General features: G+C 33.9%; 1 protein-coding gene across 26 annotated transcripts in view; it reads left to right on the top strand.

Moving 5' to 3' along the window:
- PPFIA2 (PTPRF interacting protein alpha 2) overlaps positions 1 to 21,037 on the top strand; it is a 508,974-nt gene that overhangs the window by 344,516 nt on the left and 143,421 nt on the right. For all 26 annotated transcript variants that reach the window (XM_031651089.1, XM_031651095.1, XM_031651091.1 and 23 more), the window contains one exon: positions 14,105 to 14,221. In XM_031651089.1, coding sequence (XP_031506949.1) covers positions 14,105 to 14,221 — 117 coding nt within the window. The remainder of the gene's footprint in view (positions 1 to 14,104; positions 14,222 to 21,037) is intronic.

The raw sequence follows: 21,037 nt of genomic DNA, 5'->3' as shown, positions 1-21,037 counted from the left end.
AGGTATCAGCAAACTTCTGTAAAAGTCCAGCTAGTAAATATTTTTGGCTTTATGAGCCAGATGGTGTCTGTCACAACTACTCTACCATTGTGGAGTGAAAACAATCATAGACAATATGTAAACAAATGAGTTTGGCCATTTTCCAATTAAAATTTATTCATCGACACTGAAAAGTGGATTTCTTATAATTTACACAATATTATTCTCTTTTAATGTTTTTCAACTATTCAAAAATGTCAAAATAATTTTTAGCTTACAGGTCTGACAAAAACAGAAATAAGGAGCAATAAAAGTATGAAATATTCTATGGAAAGTGCATAGTTTTGAGTAGTTAGAAATTAGCATTGGCAAGTAAGGAAAAGTGGTAAGTAAAAAACCTTTATTCTAAATAGAATATTTACTTGGTTGCAGTAAATATATTCTACTCTGGAAATAGAAGACTAAGGACAAGAAAGGAAAGAGGCAAACCTACTCCGAAGAGGAGCTATAATGCCCACCCAGTGAAACTTACTTTCTCCCTAAGTCATTCTGCTATTCACTAGCTTTGTAACCATAGGCAATTTCCTTTTTCTTTTTGCCTTAATTAGTTCAACCGTAATAATAACTTATAATGATGTTGTGAGGTTTAAATGAATTAATACATGCAAACAACATAAAACTGTGTCTTTCAGTAAATATTATGATTATTACTGATTTTGGTAATGTCATTGTGGTCTTTTTAGAGACGATACTGTCCATCTCCTTTAAAGATAATTGAACTGAGATTTAGGGAGGCAGAGTGTCTTGTCTACAGTGAGACTGACTAGATGGCAATTTGTTGGAGACAGGAATAGAATTATCACTGATTCTCTGTAAACTTCATTTTCTTTATTCATAATAGTAAGGATGTAAAGACCACATACGTTCTGCTTCCTTCTCATACTGACATATTTTGATATGTGCATATTTAAAAATCACATAAAAATAAAATGGAAATGGGTAGAGATAAATGTAACATGATAATTACCATTAGAACTCAAGTAAAAGGATTACTTTAAAAGGAATTGGCCAGAACAATGGATTTAGTATGCTTCTGTTATTTCTAAGAAAGGAACTAAATGAATAAATCCTTCTTATTGCCCTGGCTTGCTTTGTTATATGCAAGATTGACTAATGGATATTGTTTCTGACTTCTACATTTTTTCAAGCACTTTTCAAACACTTTGAAATGCTTTTGTTTTCCTTAAAGCTCTCTTCTTTGCCATAATATAACTAAAATAATAGATCTAGGACACAGCCTATAATTTTGACACTTTTGCCATGATTGGAGAAAAAACAAGAAAAGCACATGTGTACTTACAGTGTTAACCATGCATGGCTGAAGAGGTCAAATTTCATGATGCTAGAAGAAGAATATAGAAATCAATAAGTCCATCTTCAGAGAGATTCATTTCAGTGTAACATTTTAAAAGACTCAAATTGATGGAATTATAGTGTGTTTGGATTATTAAAGCAGAATGTTAGTTCTAAAACATTCAAATATCCCCGAAAGCAAATGGAATACACTTGAATAAACAAAAGACAAAGACATGATTAGAATAGTGTAGATTTATCTTTTTAAATTTAATACTATTAACAGTGTTTGCTCAAAGTATTTTTATACTTCTTAGCGTACATAAAGTAAATGAAATATAAACTTTTAGTCATATATTAACATTTCATTTTATTTAAAATGAATATTTATTGAGACTTGAAAACAAATTCTCTCATTCACAGAGCATGTTTCCTGCTTTGTGAAATCATCATGTACGGACACATTGGATTATTTAGTTTGCATTCACTTTCTTCTCAGCCTAACTCAGTATCTTTAATTTTGCTTTTGCTTTTTATTGTAATTGGGGGGATAATTAATTACTGCAGTCAGTTGTCATTTATGCCCTTAGCTGAAGCCAAACCAAGTTAGCAGATTTTGATACCTCTGACTTTAGAGGGCAAAGAGCCCAGTGGGAGTGATTGTGAGAAACGAGTATGAATCAAGAGAGCCTCCATTCTGTACAAAGAAGTACTTTATAATAATCAATACCTTCAGTAAATTCTGTTTGCTATTTTCACTGTGAGACACCTATTTCTCTTTTTGAACAGGATTTTTCTGTCTTCTTCAAGGAGCTGAGAAGTTATTAGCAATAGCATCTTCCTTGGTGATGGAGATTTTGCCATATTTTCTTTATGAAACTCAAAACTTTTAACGCAATTACTGCCAATACTCTCAGCACAACACTGAATTATTGCAGTTTCTTTATCCTTGGTAGTGCACTTCTCAGTGTTGTTTACCTTAATGAATACTCTCTACCCTTCCTTATTTATTTATTTGCTTATATATATTATAAATTGAGTCTTGTTTTCATGCAGTGATACACATAAGTGGTTAAGAATGTGTTTTCCTACCACTAACACATTTGAAAAACTGTTTAGAAATTGGTGTTTGCTTTCATTCTCTAGATTAATTCTTTCACTTTCCTGTATTAACAGCTTCCTTGGCTATTTTTATTATTATTCTTCCATATTATGCCACTCTGAGTTGCTAACCTAGTAAAATAGCAGTCTTGTGCCTTAACAATGTCTACTAATTCTTCTGACGAATATAAGTTGTTTTGTATATTCTGTAGCCTTTTACATGCCTCTAGTGAATATGCTAGTATTTTATTTTATTGTCATTTTAATTATTAGGTAACTATGTAGATGGTCAAAATAAAAGATGCATTATTAAGCATCAGAAAATGTATTGACTGAAATACTGAGTAGACAAATAGAAGAGATGCGTTAGTACAAAGTTGTAATTTTCAGTAGAATTACGTTAATAACAATGACAAAGTATAGCTATTGTCAAAATTAACATTGTTGAATATTATAATTCTAAGGTAAATGGATAGCATAAACATCTCCTGAAAAAAAATTAAAAAAAAATTCTACCTAAGAACACATTTGATTTTTTTTTTTTTTTTTTTGCTATTGGAATCATTATATTTTAAACTTAAAACTAAAAATAATAGTTTTGCATTCCAGTTATTGTTTTAGGAAGGGTTCTTTTTAAAAAATCTTTAAATATTAATTTTAAGAGGTTTTTTTAGTCATTAGAAACTGAGCTTGAATTCCATGTGTATTTAGATATAAGAAAGACTAGTTTAGATGTAAAATTCAGAAATAGCCAAATTTATGTACTTTTCATATGATGTATGTTCAATTAAAAGGTCACCAGAAACTTACTGGTAATGTGCATTTAAATTTTAGCTCTTAGGTAATTGATCTATACAGGAATTGGGAGTACTAGTCAGCCAAATTTGGGGTGGGAAGTTTAAAATAAAGAAATATAGAATATTCTTATTTGTCCAGTAAATATTAGTTGACTGAGTAGAAGTATTGTATGTAGTAAAAATTCTTATGAAGCTTTTTTTTTTTTTTTTTTTTTACCTGAACCAAGATAAATTCTCACAATGCAAACCTCTGATACTCACCTCAAAGCAATTAGATTATTCACTGGAACAGTTCGATTTCACAAGCTTTCAAAATCTGCCCATGGTTAATGAAAACCATTTAAATTGAATGTTACATGCAAGCTGATCAAACTGCACAGACTACATGAAGTTGCTCTCCATTGGTTTTAATATGCTTCAGTGATGCTTATAAATCTTATTTCCAAATGCAGAGCTAGAAAAGGAAATAGTTACTGGCTTGGGGTTCTTAATTCTGCTTAAATAAATGTTTCAACCTTTATGGTTTCCCAATTAATATATAGCAACACAAATGCAAACTATTGTGACTGAAGAGTTGCTTAAGTGTAAATTGTAAATCCCTACTGTTTTACTGGTTTCTTTGTTGTTCTTGTTTGTGTGTGTGTTGTAACTTCATTGTAATCTAAGCATGGAATTCAGCTAGAAGTAGAATAAGCATCTGTGTGGAAGTAAATTATGTGTTGGTGTAGTGAGACTTTGGTAAGTGTCACCCTTGGAATTGTTAATTGAATTTTGGATAAAAATAGATGAAAAGAATATTTGTTAATTAGATGTTGGCACTATCTGGAAGTTGTTAAATAAGTAGAGACAAATATTAATTTAAAAACATGAGAATGAAAATCCCTGTAGAAATACCATGAAAGATTTTATGTAGATGTAGTTTATTTTAAAAAGTAGTTAAGGCCGGGCGCGGTGGCTCAAGCCTGTAATCCCAGCACTTTGGGAGGCCGAGACGGGCGGATCACGAGGTCAGGAGATCAAGACCATCCTGGCGAACACGGGAAACCCCATCTGTACTAAAAAATACAAAAAAACTAGCCGGGCGAGGTGGCGGGCGCCTGTAGTCCCAGCTACTCGGGAGGCTGAGGCAGGAGAATGGCGTAAACCCGGGAGGCGGAGCTTGCAGTGAGCTGAGATCCGGCCACTGCACTCCAGCCTGGGCAACTGAGCGAGACTCCGTCTCAAAAAAAAAAAAAAAAAAAAAAAAAAAAAAGTAGTTAAATTTTTTTTAGGATAAGTTTAAGTGCCTATGCTATATAAGAGTTATAAATAAAAATAATCAGTAAGGTAAAAACCATGACTTTTTTATTTTGAGGAATAAATGAAGACACATTTTAAATGTTTTTGAAGACATCTTCTAAATTGTTTGCCAATGCAGGGCAGGAAAATCCCCCTGCAATCAGATCACAGACTTATAGTCCTGACCTTGATAAATGTTTAAATTGTGTATGCAACGAATCATTTCATTGATTACCAAAAGGCATTACAGCATAATATTTTTAAAACGTTTTGAAGGAATCAGACCTGATTCAGAAATCTCTCTGTTGTGTCTTTTTCTGTATGACTTTAAGTATATTACATATTTCCTCTATGTTAGTTGCCTCATTTGTAAAATAAAAATAAAAATACCAAATTTACAAAGTTACTGGAAAGACTAAATGAGGTAATGTATGTAAATTGCTTTATATCATATGGGGCATGTAATACATATTCAAGACATAGCTATTATTATAGGTAGAAGTTCTTAATTAGAAATGTAATTTCTCAACTCCCATTTCTTCATGTATATTAATATTTCAGAAAGATAAAGAAAGGAAAATGAAGTGAAAACTAAATCAATTTGCATTGATTTTCCTTTTTCACTGGAGAATTCTATTGGCAGAAATTAGTGTCTTAGATACCCTTAGAATTCCATTTTTCTGTCCACAAACACCGCTTCATTCTAAATCTAAAGCAAATACACAATGTGCTTCAATGCAGTGAATCATATTACCTAAGCTGCAATATACTTGCAAATACATTTTAATATTATATTTTAAGACACAACGAAATTGCCTATTACTTTGAATTTACAAAACATCTCTTGATGACTTTCATTAAACTGCCCTTCCATAATCCTACTGCTACCCTCCTTTACCGTTGCTTATGCCTTCTACTTTATCTGCCTCCTCTCTCTAGAGCAGTGACTTTCCTACAAAGCCATTGCAGTATTTCCCATTCTTTTATTTCCCCAGTGAACTCTTCCCAGAATCCTTTTTAACCTTGAAGCCTATAATATGAATATTTGGAAGGCCTTCAAGTTTATATAGTCCTCTATGTGGATAACTAATTTTCTTCTCCATGTATACATCCTGTGTACCTTTCTGTCAATTTTTCCAACTCCTCATAGGCTTTTTTTTCATTCATGTGGCCTGTCATCATTTGACATTCTACAGATATTTCTAGAGTGCCTCCTGTTTGTCAGTCAGTGTCCTAAGAATAAGTGATGAATTGGAAACAGTCTCTAGTCTCAAGGCACTGTGTCAAAATGGTTGGTGAGAAAACTAACATCCAGTTGTGATAGAGTAATCACTTGCATGACATGAGTTACTGGAGAATACTAAGGAATTCTGTAACTCCTTGGGAAGACATTGTCCCCGAATTCAGCTGAAAGATGTAAAAGACTAAGTGACTAAGAGGCAGTTAAAAAGGAGGAAAGGTAACCCAGGTGAATATAAAATCTCACAGCCAAGATGGCACTTTTTATATGTGTGATGCAATCCTTTCAGTAAACTAGAGCATGCGATATGAATAGAAAGATAAAATTGAAGAAGCAAGTGGAAGACAATTCATTATTGTTATTGTCATTAATAGTGGTTAATGTACATCCAATTTGACTAAGTATTTTACAAACAAATATAATGTAAAGTAGATATTATTTGCCCTCCATTTGATATAAGAAGAACCTGAACTTGAGGTTAAATAGCTTGTACAAGATCTTACAACCAGCAACAATTACATGGGCCAGGACTCATCCTCAGCCTTTCAAGCATATTTAAGGAATGTTTTACTTCCAGGAATCACCTCTCAAACTACTTGCACCTGATTACTGTTAGGTGGTGCAAAAGCAATTGTGGTTGTTGCCATTAAGTATAATAGTCTCAGCGTCTGATTCCAAGAAATCTCAAACCTGGAAAGAAAAGTTCATATAGATGCAAAGTTTATGAAAGGAAGCAAATTTATATAATGTGCTTAGCACAGTTTCTGGCACATTATAAGAGCTCAATAAATAATTGTTATTTTTGTTATTGTAGTTTTACTGCTTCCTTTTTTTTTTTTTGCCTCTTTAACTGGAAGTAACCTCCACAAGGGAAGGAAACTGTCTGCATTTTCCCCAGTATTTTGTGATACTTAGAACAGTGATCAAATGAATATTTGTTGAATAAATGTATTAATATTTCTTAAACCTTCAAGAAATCCTAAAATTTTGGAATATAAAGATATTTAATAGTCTTTGTTATTTTCTAACAAATCACATTTTCTTCATGATAACATATTTCCTTAAGTTTTCAGGGCATCAGCTTGCACTGATTTTTTACCTCTCTTTTAGGGAGGACATTTTACATCATTTAAAGAACTTCATGAAATATTGTAATAAATCTCAATATTTGTTTTTTAATAATTATTTACATTTTCTAGAATGTTCTTCTCCCAGATATCCACATTGCTTGTTCCCTCTTGTCCTCAATCCATACTCAGAAATCACCTAATTTGTAATTAAATTATACCTCACAGCATCCTTCACTTGGTTTGATTTTCCCTTTTCTGTTATCAGCATGTAAAAATATGCTCTGCTTATTTTTGTTTATAATTTATTTTCCCCAATGAGAGTACAATTTCCGTTAGGAAGGATTTCTGCCTTTTTCCCCCGATTATAGTTTCCCAATGCTTGGTATATCGTCAGTGCTGAATGAATATTTTTAAAATAAGTGAATCTTTCCAAGATATCAAAGAAAAACAGTTGTTCACAGGCAAGGAGCTAGAAGAGGGTCTGTTGCAAGACATGGTAGTGTTCAAGCTGGTAGGAAAAAAAAAATGAGGGCTAAGGAATTTTGCAGACTGGAGGCCCAGCCACCAAGACTATGGTTGTTTATTGTGTGGGGTCAGAGCTTGTCAGAGCCAAAATCAACCTGACAGAAGTGAGGATATGAATGAAACCTAGAAGACTGGCTTGAAAACTGTTAGGAAGTCAGGGACCCTGTACAGAGGGACTGGATGAAGCCACGGAGGAAGAACATAAATTGTGAAGATTTCATGGATATTTATTAGTTCCCCAAATTAATACTTTTATAATGTCTTACAGCTGTCTTTACTGCAGTCTCTGAACATAAATTGTGAAGATTTCATGGACACTTATCACTTCCCCAGTCAATACCCTTGTGATTTCCTATGCCTGTCTTTACTTTAATCTCTTAATCCCGTCATCTTCTTCGTAAACTGAGGAGGATAAATGTTGCCTCAGACCCTGTGATGATTGCATCAACTGCATAAATTGTAGAGCATGTGTGTTTGAACAATATGAAATCTGGGCATCTTGAAAAAAGGACAGGATAACAGCAATGTTCAGGGAACACCAGAGATAAGACTTCTGGCCACCGGTTAGCCAGACAGAACAGAGCCATATTTCTCCTTTTTCAAAAGCAAATAGGAGAAATATCGCTGAATTCTTTTTCTCAGCAAGGAACATCCCGGAGAATGAGAATGCGCCCTGAGGGTAGGTTTACAGACGGCCCCCTTAAGGCCAGCCATCTTTTATGGTCGAAGCCGAAGGGATGAAATAAGCCCTGGTCTCCTGTAGCGCTCCCAGGCTTATTAGGATAAGGAAAATTCCTGCCTAATAAATTTTGGTCAGACAGGTTGTCTGCTCTCAAATCCTGTTTCCTGATAAGATGTTATCAATGACAATGCGTGCCCGAAACTTCATTAGCAATTTTAATTTCGCTCCATCCTATGGTCCTGTAATCTCGTCCTGCCTCCACTCGCTTTGTGATATTTTATTACCTTGTGAAGTATGTGATCTCTGTGACCCACACCCTATTTGTGCACTCCCTCCCCTTTTGAAAATCACTAATAAAAACTTGCTGGTTTTAAGGTTCAGGAAACATCACGGATCCTGCCGACATGTGATGTCTCCCCCGGACACCCAGCTTTACATTTCTCTCTCTTGTGCTCTTTCCCTTTATTTCTCAAACCAGTTGGGACACTTAAGAAATAGAAAAGAACCCACGTAACCATCCGGAGCGGGTTCTACCAATAGAAAATATGACGTGTTTGAGAGTGCCTAGAAGGAATGGGTCAGGCTGTTATAAGCTTATGAGCAACCAGAAAACACAAATAAGGATCAAGACAAAGCAATAAGCCAGAGAGAAAAAGCACACAGATGCCCGAGATTTAGTTGAAGCACTTTAATTTTGCTAATCCCATCATTCCTCCAACTTTTTCCAGGTACTTTTTGCCACAGGAATATTTAACAACTTACAGTGCTAGGAACACAAAGTAGTAAAAACACAAAATGCCTGTGATCTTCTATACACCTAAAAAATCTTCTGCCATGTTTGTCTGGTAAATTCTTAGTCAGTCTCTAAAATCCTCACTTAGATATTGCATGCTTTGTATTGTCTTCCATGTTTCCTGATGCATTTGCAAGTCACTTTTAGTTGCAAGTGACAGAAAACCATTCCAAATGAGTTTGGGCACAAAAGGGGAAATTTGGGGCTTGGCTCATATTACTAAAATGCCAAGGAATGATTTAAGGATGCCTAGAATCAGGACCAGAAGCAATTTATTAGGGCCTCATCTCTTCTATGTGTTTTCTGCATGTGTAGGAATTAATGAAAAAGCGTACCCCATTGATATTCTACCAGTTTACCTTCCTTAGTAGATAGAGAGAATAGTTTCCCATAGCTCAGCCAGAAACATGTAAAGTAATAATATTCTGATTTCCCTGGCTTGGATCATGTGCCCACCCATTTTCCATGGGCTCTTGGTTCCTTAATTGACAGTCTGTGGGATTAGAATAAGAAAGTCTCCAATGAAAATATAAGATGTTATTATCAAAAGAAATGTGAAGGGATACCTAAAAGCAAATGTCAACAGACACTTGATAAATGATGATTGAACAGAAAACACAGTTGAGAAATATTTATCTTGAACAGCATTCCATGAGCCTTCAGTGGGCTGCTAACTCACTGAAAATATATGCAAAACTTTGCCTCCATATGAATCTGTCCAGGGAGGCGTCCAATCTTAATGATGTACAAAGGATTCCAGAAAGGGTATCAGCCCTTGGAAATAAAATGTTTATGCTTCCTAGCCCAGCCCGCTATTAACTTCTCCTGATTTAGTAGACTGCAAATGTAAAAGCGGAGCCATTTGAGGCAATGTTACAAATTAGGAAGTATAAGGATATGGAGTTAAGTTTTATTTCACTCTTACTTCTTAGTCCATTTGTGCTGCTGTGACAAAATGTCTGAGACTGCATAATTTATAAACAATGGAAATATTTATCACAGTTCTGGATACAGGAAAGTCCAACATCAAGGCATCAGCAGATTTGGTGTCTGGTAAGGACTGCCTTCTACTTCCATTATGGCACCCTGAACAATGTGTCCTCACGTGGCAGAAGATGAATGGCAAAAGGCTTACTTAGCTAGTACCCTTGAGGTCTTTTATATTGGTACTAATTCCGTTTATCATCTCCTAAAGACATCACCTCTCAAAACTATCAGATTGGGCCCTAGGTTTCAATATACAAATGTTGGGGGTTGGAGGAGGGCATATATTCAAACCACAGCAGTTCTCCTCATTAATCTGTCTTTATCTTAATCTGATCATTTGTTAAACATGAATCATACCCCCTTTGTAGATAAAACTAGTTTAGCACAGTGCTTGTACATAGTGGGTTTTTCAGTACAGTTATATAAGAACTGGGTAAACAACAGGACTTGTACATAAGTGGTTCCTCCTACTCAACATGTAATCATATTTGGAGTAGTGTCTTAGTCTGTTTTGTGTTGCTATAACAGAATATCACAGACTGGATGATTTTTAAAGAAAATAAATTTATTTCTGAAAGTTCTGGAGGCTGGGAAGTCCAAGGCATGACACTGGCAACTGGCATGAGCTTCTGTGATGCCTTATCCCATAGCAGAAGGATGGAAGGGCATAAAAGCATGTGAGATGATACAGAGAGAGCATTAGGGGCAAACTCCATCCTTTTATCCAGAACCCACACCAGTGATAAATAACTCACTCCAGAGATAACAGCCTTAATCCATTTATGAGAGCAAAGCCCTCAGGCCCTAAAAACTTGTTAAAGGTCTGACCTCTTAATACCATTACAAAGGCAATTACATTTCCACATAAGTTTTGGAGGGAACATTTAAATGATAGCAAGTAGGCCATGTTGTTTAGCAGTGAGGCATCCACACCTATGTTAGTTTTCTTGTAGGCAAATTGCTTGGGCCCTCCCTCTGACAACATTCCCTCTCAGGGAGAGCCTAGGGAATATTTTGAGACCATCAGCTGCTTTTCATTCTATTTACTGTCCCAAGCTGGTGCCCTAGCCATCTCTTGTGTTCACTTCTCAAACCAGCTAAGAGAATTTCCTAAAGAAGTCTGTGCTACCTTAGGGTCTAGTGATTTATTGGTGAACTCGAACTCTTCACTCTTTAAAACAGATTGAAGAAAACACTTAACCCCAAAAGGTGAATTTTTAAAAGAGAACTACTAACTTCCCCCCTTTCCCCAGTGTCAGAAATAATCCACTTATTAACACCCACAATTAAATCAGGTGCTGAAGCTTTGGTTTCATAACTACCCAGGATAATTTGTTATTGGGGAAAATAGCATATTAGAGTGGTAGAGAATATAGAATATGTCATATTCATTCTTCTGTATCAAGAGCCAACGTTTTTGGACTTGATTCATTTTTACAAAACAAAGTTAGCATGTTAGTGGTTGAAAAATATGTCTTTTTTGGAACTAATTGTCATGTATACACTGTAGCAAACTTGAAGTTTAGAATTTTAAAAATCATAGTGGCTCAATTATATTTGTACTTTTTTTTGAATGAATTTGATTTCTTGATTATTTTTAATAGGGACATTAATTCGTCTTTTCACTGATTCATTCAATAAACTTTTATAGATGGCCTGCTTTATTTCAGGCACCAGGACATATTTGAAAGTCATTTGTTTATTAAACAAATGTAAGCTAATCTATAAACTGAGAGTTATATTTGTTCTTGAAATAGTTTTTAAATGTCTCCCTTCACTTCTGAATAGATTAATAATAGAACAAAGCATATAATTTTTAAATGGCCTGATACTTTGTATTAGCATTTCTGTTAGTCATAGGTGTTGTCTCTAGTGGAATGTCAACAAATGATACTTGAATATTTTAAACTTTATGATTAATAAAATCTCATAATATCTCAATTGTAACATAATATTTATGCCAAAAGCAACATGTTAAGAGTGTAATATAAAAATAATATATCTAGGAGCTATTTTTTTTTATTCTTGTCATTCCTTTGATGTAATCTATTTCCACGTTGACTAATGTGAAAAGAATGTTTCTGAAGTTTTGTGTACCCTCCAAATCTTTATCTTTTGTTATTTTTTGAATTAATTAGGTTCAGATCTTTGTTTTCCCATATCCATGTATTATTTAATTCAACATATTTTTAGTGAATACCCTGCACATAATAACTTGATGTGCTACTTCATATGAAAATGCTGTTTTCAATGAAGCATTCTTTTGAAAATTATTTTCTCAGGAGGTATTATTAGGACTTGTGCTAGCTAAATAAATGAGCAAAATGAAGAAGTGGAGAAATGGAATAATAAACTTTAATGAGTGCTACATGCACAAAAATAAATAGGGATATATTGTAAAACGTGTTCGATGACAAGACACATTCACTCTGAGGAGTGGTATCTCAGCTGTTTTTAAAGATGGGATTGTGTCCCCTGTGATAGCTGAGGAATAATGTTTTAGACAGGAAGATCATCAAATTCTTCAGTTCTGTGTAGGTAAGAGACAGGTATGTTTGAGGAATGGAAAGGAGGCCAGTGTTGCTGAAGCAAAGGGCTCAAATAGGACAGTATAGACCTTGTTAAGAAGTTTAAATTTTGGCTAAATAAGCTGGGAAAACATTAGTTTAAAAAAAATTAAATTATTTTATTTTATTTTATTTTATTTTATTTTAAGACAGAGTCTTGCTCTGTCGCCCAGGCTGGAGTACAGTGGCACAATCTCGGCTCACTGTGATCTCTACCTCCCAGGTTCAAGGGATTCTCCTGGCTCAGCCTCCTGAGTAGCCGGGATTACAGGTGCCCACCACCATGCCTGGCTAATTTTTGTATTTTTAGTAGAGACCAGTTTCACCAGTTGGCCAGGCTGATCATGAACTCCTGACCTCAAGTGATCTGGCCACCTTGGCCTCCTAAAGTGCTGGAATTACAGGCCTGAGCTGCCGCGCCAGGCCAAACATTAATTTTTTTAGAAAGCTGAGGGGTTACACAATATAATTTAAGTTTGAAAGATGTACCTGGCTGCTTTGTGGATAATAGATTGTAGATGGACAAGAGTAAGAGTGAGGGAGCCAATTATTTGATGATTACAGTTATATGAGAGAGAAGAACATATAACTAGAAAAGGATATACCAAATGCTCAAATACCAGAGATTATATAGCAAGATCAGCTGATGTCATGGACACATGGTGGTAGATATGGCATTGAAGTAGTGTCAGGTAGCAGGGCAAACACCCAACCCCTTGATACCATGTTTTTTTCAGTTAATGATTATTTGTCTTGTGACATGTTGGTCTTGTAATTTCCACATGTAAGTTTAATATTATTCAGATCTTATTGTGCATTAAATACTATGTACATTTATTTCTCCCAGAACTAATATTGACTAATACTTGAGTTGATAATACAATAAAATATGCCATGAAATAAATAAGTTACAGCATTAATATAATGTAAAATATTTTCAAAGTGATGTATATATATACATATATATAGCAAATGTATTTTAAAATGCCATTTTAAAAAGACTGAAGCACTATTTTTCACTCTATATATTACTATGATCATTTATGCTGTAACTACCCGATAATTTGTTTTTTAATTGAAATAATTATGTCATTAAAATTGAGCTGAAAGTTTGCAAGAATTAACTGCTTTCTGAATTTGTGTTTGCAAATTAATTAAATTTGGTAAAATAATGGACATTAAAATTATAATAATAAAACAAATTTAATACATGTTCATGACAGAATTACAAAATATTTTTTAAGTCCAGCTATGTATCTGCTTATATTAAATTGCAGATGGGCTATCAATGTAGGCGAAATTGCTGTGCTCATAGTCTTCAACCTTCAATCTTTTTATTTATGTGCCTTGTATACTTTAAAAATAGAGACCAAAAAACATTTTTATTACATCCTATAAATTAATTTAGAAAAAAATTTCTGAATTAACGGCACATTAATACAAATACATCATTGATTTAGATGCACTTCCAACTAGAAAATATTTTCTTAAGTAAATTTCACAGTGCTTTAACCTCTTCTTGGCAGAGATGTTATGAAGTTTTATAAATATTATTCAAAATGGTGACCTACATTTAAACATATATTTTGAATAATAATTCAAAAATGTAATGTTCACTTTCTGGTTATTTTTTAGTGTTCATTAGTTCTTAATCACATTGAAGTAAATTCATTTTCTTTTTTTATTTTATGCTCTATTTAGACTTTAAAGGCATAGTGCTTTTATTTTGCAGATTGTTGCCTTGCGTGAACAAAATGTTCATATACAAAGAAAAATGGCATCAAGCGAGGGATCCACAGAATCAGAACATCTTGAAGCGATGGAACCTGGACAGAAAGTCCATGAGAAGGTATGACACACACCACATGCTCTTACATGGAAATGTTTACTTCTTATATCATTTGACAGGAAATATAAAAACCACATAATGAACATTTTTTAGTTTTTGTTGATTCTTTGGTCAAAAGTTCAAGGTTTATGATGATTTCCTTTCTCATTTTTTGTTCTTATTTTGATTCTCTTAAATATAATACGTATGTGTATATGTTGTGTGTATGCATATACACATATTTGAATTTTTTACCTGCTTTTAATTGATTCTCTTAAAAGTATTTCAATTATATAGAATTGAATTTATAATATATATAAATAATATAATTTAAAGTACACATACACACATTGTGTGTGTGTATATATGGCATATACATATAAGTACATATATAGGCAGGACTATTTTAAGTCCTAAACAACACTTTTGAATTGTAAGTGATATAATATACAACTGGTAACTTACTGGTTGTTTATGACTGCAAAAATTGTTGGTAAACTTTTACTTGATTGGTATTCTTCCTGCATTGTTTGAGGCCTCAGCGGTACTCTTGTTAATGAGAGATAACATAAAATGATATGTGAAGTCATGGGACTTTTACCATTTTTTATAATGCAATGATTCTCCCTTTGGGTGAAGTTTAGTCTCACTCAAAGGAAACTAGCACTCTGTTGCTCCACTAGCAAAAGACAAAAGGTTTCTGTGCAGGACCACTTCTTTCCAACACAAGAGGAAGAAGGTAAGTTATTGGCAGGTCCAGAATCAGATGAAAATTACACAGAGGCATTCACACATCCTGTGTTGGAAACTCAGGAGAATCATTTGCCTGTAACAAGTTATATCTTTGGATTCTTAAGCTCCTAAATGAAGACCACATGAATCAGCTAGCTAAATTGCTGTAATTGAAAATGTCAAGAGTTTCTAAAACCTAGCCATTAAGAAGCAAGTGACTGGACAATACAATAAATAGCATTAGAATTCTTACTATAAATTAAGTTTATCATTTCCTTACTTATGTGGTTAGAAAAAATAGAGGGACTTCTTATGTTTCTTCCTTCAAGTAGAAAAGCAAAATAAAGTAAATAAATCAGATGAATTTCCAGAAAGAAGCTTCTATTCTGGTGGCTGACAAATGAACAGATCTTCATATAAGACCACAAATTTAGCCTTTAGCCATGTATTTAATAGAAATCTTAAGCTCAATATAAAATGTAAACTACAATTTGACGTATTTCATCAGCTGTATCTGAGATTAGAATAAAATTATTTCTCTTTCCTTCAACTAAATGAACTGATACTGCTTCAGTAGATATACCACCAAGCTCTTTAATAAGGCATTTTCACTCTACAGTCAGTTTAGGAAACCAACATGTAATTTGATATTGCTCTTTCATTTTAATTATGTCATTAGTAGTATACCTCTCCTCAGAGAATTATAGAATCACAATTGGTTCGTTATAAAAATGGATTTTATGGTCATCCAGTCTTTTTCATAGAAGGCTACAAATTATTGTTTTCTATAATAATGCTGTATTTATGCTAATCTAGTCTAGAAATGAAGAAATATACCTTTCTCAGACATGAACAACTTGAGATTTTGTTTATCTTCTACCAGATTACTTCATACTTACAGCATTCTTCTTATGGAGGGGAAGGGCAGGGAATGCTCACACATATATATTTTTTTCAAATATTGTTTCATCAAGATACTGTTAGCAGCAGCAAATCCATACAGGTCTGTAGCAACCTCAATTCTTGCCCTCTCAGAAGAAAGAAATTGACTGTGGGCATGAGGCAAAGGGAGAGACAAAGGCAAGTTTTAGGGTAGGAAAGTTTTAGAGCAGGAACAAAAGGAAATAAAGTACAGCTGGAAAATGGCCAAATGGGCAACTTAAGAGATTCAAGTGTGCAATTTGACCTCTGAATTGGAGTTTTATACACTAGCATGCTTCTGGGGTTGTGGTACTTCTCCCCTGATTCTTCCCTTGGGGTGGGCTGTCTGCATGTGCAGTGGCCTGTCAGCACTTGGGAGGGGCCACATGCACAGCCTGTTTACTCAAGTTGTATACATGCTCACTGGAGGCCTTTTTCCCTTAGCAGTTGAGTGTTCCTAGAGGAATGTTCTATTCCTATACCAGTTAAACGCTGCCATTTTGCTTCTCAGTGCGCATGCTTGAGTCCACTCGCCCGACTCCTGAGATCTTATCTGGAAACTGCTGATCACCAGATTCAGATGTTTCCTATTTATTAGAGACTGTCTTTCCCTGGCACTGGCAGCAACCAATAATTGTTTTACAGAGAGAGTTTAACAGCCACCTGACCATCACCTGTTGGTTGCCGAACTACCTACTCTAACAATATAACCACTAAATATTTGAATATGCAGACATTAGAGAATGTAAGACAGTTTATGACAGATTATTTTTCAGGAACTGGTTACAGAATTAGAATGAGGATTTACGCATAATTGATATTTGTCTCTATTAATCTTCACAGATATAAGTGCACATATAGAGGATTTTGAGTCATTGGTGACCCAAAGCACTTGTCTTTAACTTTCTTTGACTTCCAGTTCTTAGGGAAGGCATTTCAGCCAGTGGAGAAAAGAAATTGTGTGCCAATGCTAAGTCAATCACTTCTTGTGTTGGTGTAACTAAAGGTTTTTTAACATTATATTACTGGTATTCATTTCCTTTTTTCAGCTTCCTTGAATTTCAAGAAGAGTGATTTCTAAATGCTTTAGAATAATTATATATTATTATCATGCATAATATCATGCCCATATCCTTTAGTGTGAACCTAAAATATGTACAATATGTCATATATATTTAGTCTAAAGTTAAAAATATGTAAACTGTGTTTCAATTTATATTAATCCTGTGATTGATTTCTCAGGATGATCCAATAAAGTGTTGTAATAATTAGTTCTATTTATGTCACATTTTAAAATTTATTTTTATTTACATATTTTTGAGACAGTCCAGGCTATAGTGCAGTGGTATAATCTTGACTCACTGCAACCTCCCCGTCCTGGGCTCAAGCAATCCTCCCATCTCAGCTTTCCAAGTAGCTAAGACTACTGGTGCGAGCCACCATGCCCGGCTAATTTTTGTATGTTTTGTAGAGACAAGAGTTTCACCATGTTGCCCAGGCTGGTCTTGAACTCCTGAGCTCAAGCAATCTGTCCACCTCAGCCTCCCAAAGTGCTGGAATTACAGGTGTGAGCCACCATGCTCAGCTATACCACATTTCTTTACCTGACATTTCTTGATAAAACATACAACAGTATCCTGATTATTATTTTCATTGTCCTTATATAAATACTTCCAAGTTATACACATAAAATATTATAGAGCATTTTTAATATCAAAATCATCCTCCATGACATGATTATTCGAGGTATATTAATGCCATAAAACAAGTTGTCAAAGTATTGTAATTTAAAGCCTATTACTTATTTTTTTAATTGAGAACTTTTAAAAAGGTATATTCAAACAAAAGAAAAGAGAATATTATTTTGGCAGATTATCAACGATGATTGTAATGTTAGTGTGTAAATTGAAAAGTGGTTGATCAAGACAAAAACGTAAAACAATTTTTAGATATTAATAGAGCTAAGAAAGTGACTTTTAAATCCTAGTCGGAAGGATTACCCTTTGTTTAGGGAAGTTAATTTATTTAAATTACACAGTCAAGGTGGGTGATTAGCCAACAGAAGATGTTTTATGTCAGTGGATTAAGAAATGTTTGACAAAATAGTTGACAAAAATAATCTCATAAAAACACACTCTGAAATAGGCCTTATTATTCATGGAAAAGTCTGGTAATTATTATCAGCCTTTTTAAAAGAAAACAATGAAAAGAAAATACACTTAACTGAAACGAGTTTAAATATTTCTGTGTGGTCTTAAATGTAATTGATTGTTTTAGAAGAATATAAATATTCACAGGATAATACAAATTTTCAGAACACTAAATTCCGCCTTTTCAGAACTGGGCTCTAATAACTTTTTCCTATTTATTTCTAGATGGAAGTTAATTGGTGAATTTTTAAAAGTAAACATGCTGCTCTTGTAAAGGAGATAATAATGCTTGTTACTTCTATAATCTGTACTTCTAATTATTTTTTCAACTGCAAATATTTGCTAACTGATGTGATTCAGTAGAATATTAGATATGGTAGAGATTCAGAAGATATAGTCTGTAATAAATTTGGTAAGAATCTACAGTGAGAAATAAACATGCCCAAATTAATATCATAAAACATGATAAATATTGTGTTATCAAAAATAATATTGAGTTTAAAAAATAAGGTTAATTAATCCTCATTGAGGGGTGTCAGAGAGGCAATGTGGAATAGCGATTTGTTTGAAGTTCCTATCTCTGCCAACTACTAGCTGTGTTAACCTTACCCTTTAACACTCCTGAGTCTCAGTTTCAGATAAAATAGTCTTGCCAACTTACAGAGTTATAAGAATAGAAACACTATATTCAATAAATTACATCATCTTAGGCATATTGTATACAAGCAATGAATGCTTATTCTATTTGTTAATACTGTGTTTTCAATCAAATAAATATTTAGTGGCAACCTTATTAAAGGTACTAGGAAATGGGCCCTATTCTAGGTGATGGGAATATAATGATGAATAAGATAGTTGAGGGTATAGGCAATAAACAAATATACACAGTGTAAAAGGGCGTAGATATGACCAAGGGACCCGTACAAGGTGAGTGGTGAAGACATTAAAGAGGCAGATCTTTTTAAGATGGTGGGATTTGAACTGAAGCCTGAGAAATACAAGGAGTCAACAATATGAAAAAGCTTTCACAAAACGATAGTCACACTTAACTATATGCAGTGAATTTTTGTACATGTCATGTATTAGTGACTGAGACACTAGTTCTTCACAGATCGAAGAGTGGAGTTGACTGACTCTTCAATGACCTTACAACAAATGAGGCACATCCTCGGCATGTCACGTGAGGTTCTTCCCAAGCTGGCTGGCCTCTTCTCGCCTCCCAGGCCTCTTTGTTTATCATTCCCACTTCGAGCTTAATTACTAAGTGAACTTAAGTTAAAGCTTCCTTTTTAAAGTTGTTGCTCTTATTCTTCTCTCCTCTTTGAATCTGACATTTATTCGTGACTCTTCTCTAAATTAAAATAAAATGCAACATAATAATTTAAGCAACAGTAATATGGAAATGTGAAAGCTGAATAAATGTAAAATCAGAAATAGATTTTTGTTTGCATGTTTTCAGTTCTTTAGTTCTTGTCAGATAGAAGAATTATGGACAAAAAGTACATAAAGCAAAATGAAGAATCTGTGGCAAGAATAATCCTTAGATGGGTACATTTAATAAATAATTGTCTAGTATTTTCATTGTGGAACTATTGTTCATGAAGGGTATTGATCCAAAGTGATGCCTTTATCAAAATTAAGGGTTTTGTAGACCTTTAGCAATATAATGCTGTTTTAGAATGAACAACCAATGACAAAAATAGGTACTTAGAACAAGCCAATATAGCTCTCTAAGCAATGTGATCTTCAGTGAAGACAAAGGATTTCATTCCATCATGCTATTGTGAAATATTGAGATATCATTGTATGAAGATTTGCACATTCTCACGCAAACCTGTCAGCTGTCCAGTTAAAAGTTTGGCTTATCAATATATCTCACCCTATTTTAAAATACCAATAAGCATCATTTATCACTAATGCCATTCTTTTAATGATTCTTACTAAATTCTAACTAAAAGTCATCATCCACAGGCATGTCTACAATATATTGACTACATTTTGTTAATTTTTATGTGTTCCTCAATACATGTTAACTACTCCCAACAACCGTTCTTTCAAAGATTCAGTCTTGTCAACTGTAGCTCATTTTATGCATTATTGATTCCCTCTCTCAAAAATAGTTATAATTGGGCTTATTTACAACTGGATTGCACTCACAGAATATTTTCTTCTGTGTATTGATCCCATATATTGTACTCTAATTCCTAGTAAAACCTAACAACTTGCATGATTCTCCTTTGTTCTTCAGTTGAATTGTCAAGTAATGAAACCCCAAACCAAATGGAGTTTATGAATTTGCCAACTTGGAAAGAACAGGTCCAACGATATAATGGACTGGACTGGCCCAGTGGTTCAAAGATTGGCTAGAAAAGGGGCCAAAAGAGTAGAGTTAGGCTATTCTGTGGCTTAGCCATATATACATGAAGTTATATCAATTTTCTAGAGGCTGAGTTTGAGAGGAAGCACATAACCAAAGGTCTGGAATCTTCTATATGCCAAGGCAAAAATAAAAATCTTTTAATGCTGTGTGGAAACTCATTAGGTTCAAAACAAATCTCTCGGGGAGCAGTGACTGGATTATTGTGTGTTAACTAAGACCTTATTAGATGGAAAGATGAAGTGAAATCGACTCTGTTGTCTTCAATAATAAGTATAATGAGAATTTGAGGGACTCAGAATAAACTTTTTTTTTTTCTGAAGAAGGATATTTCCAAAGACTTTAAAAGACTGGCTGACTGGAAATTTGTTCATTAACCTTTATTTATTAACATAATTGGAGGGTTCATTTTGTGCCAAGGAATCTGTTGTCTTTTGGTGATGTACACAAGAACAAGTTATTTTTCCTCTGTTTTGTTTTGTCTGATCTGTTAAGCAAGGCCAGGAGAATTTTTAAGTTTTTCATTCAGAAGTTCCTCAGTTAACCTAATTTTATTTTCTCACTTTGATAGAATTTATCTATCTCATCATTTCTCATAAAACACAAGCTCCCCAGAAATTTAATGGGTATTTGATGGGACCCACTCCCCCAACAAAT

The sequence above is a fragment of the Papio anubis genome, chromosome 9 (assembly GCF_008728515.1).
Source record: "Papio anubis isolate 15944 chromosome 9, Panubis1.0, whole genome shotgun sequence".
Lineage (NCBI taxonomy): Eukaryota > Metazoa > Chordata > Mammalia > Primates > Cercopithecidae > Papio > Papio anubis.
This window is presented reverse-complemented; position numbering and strand designations above follow the sequence as displayed.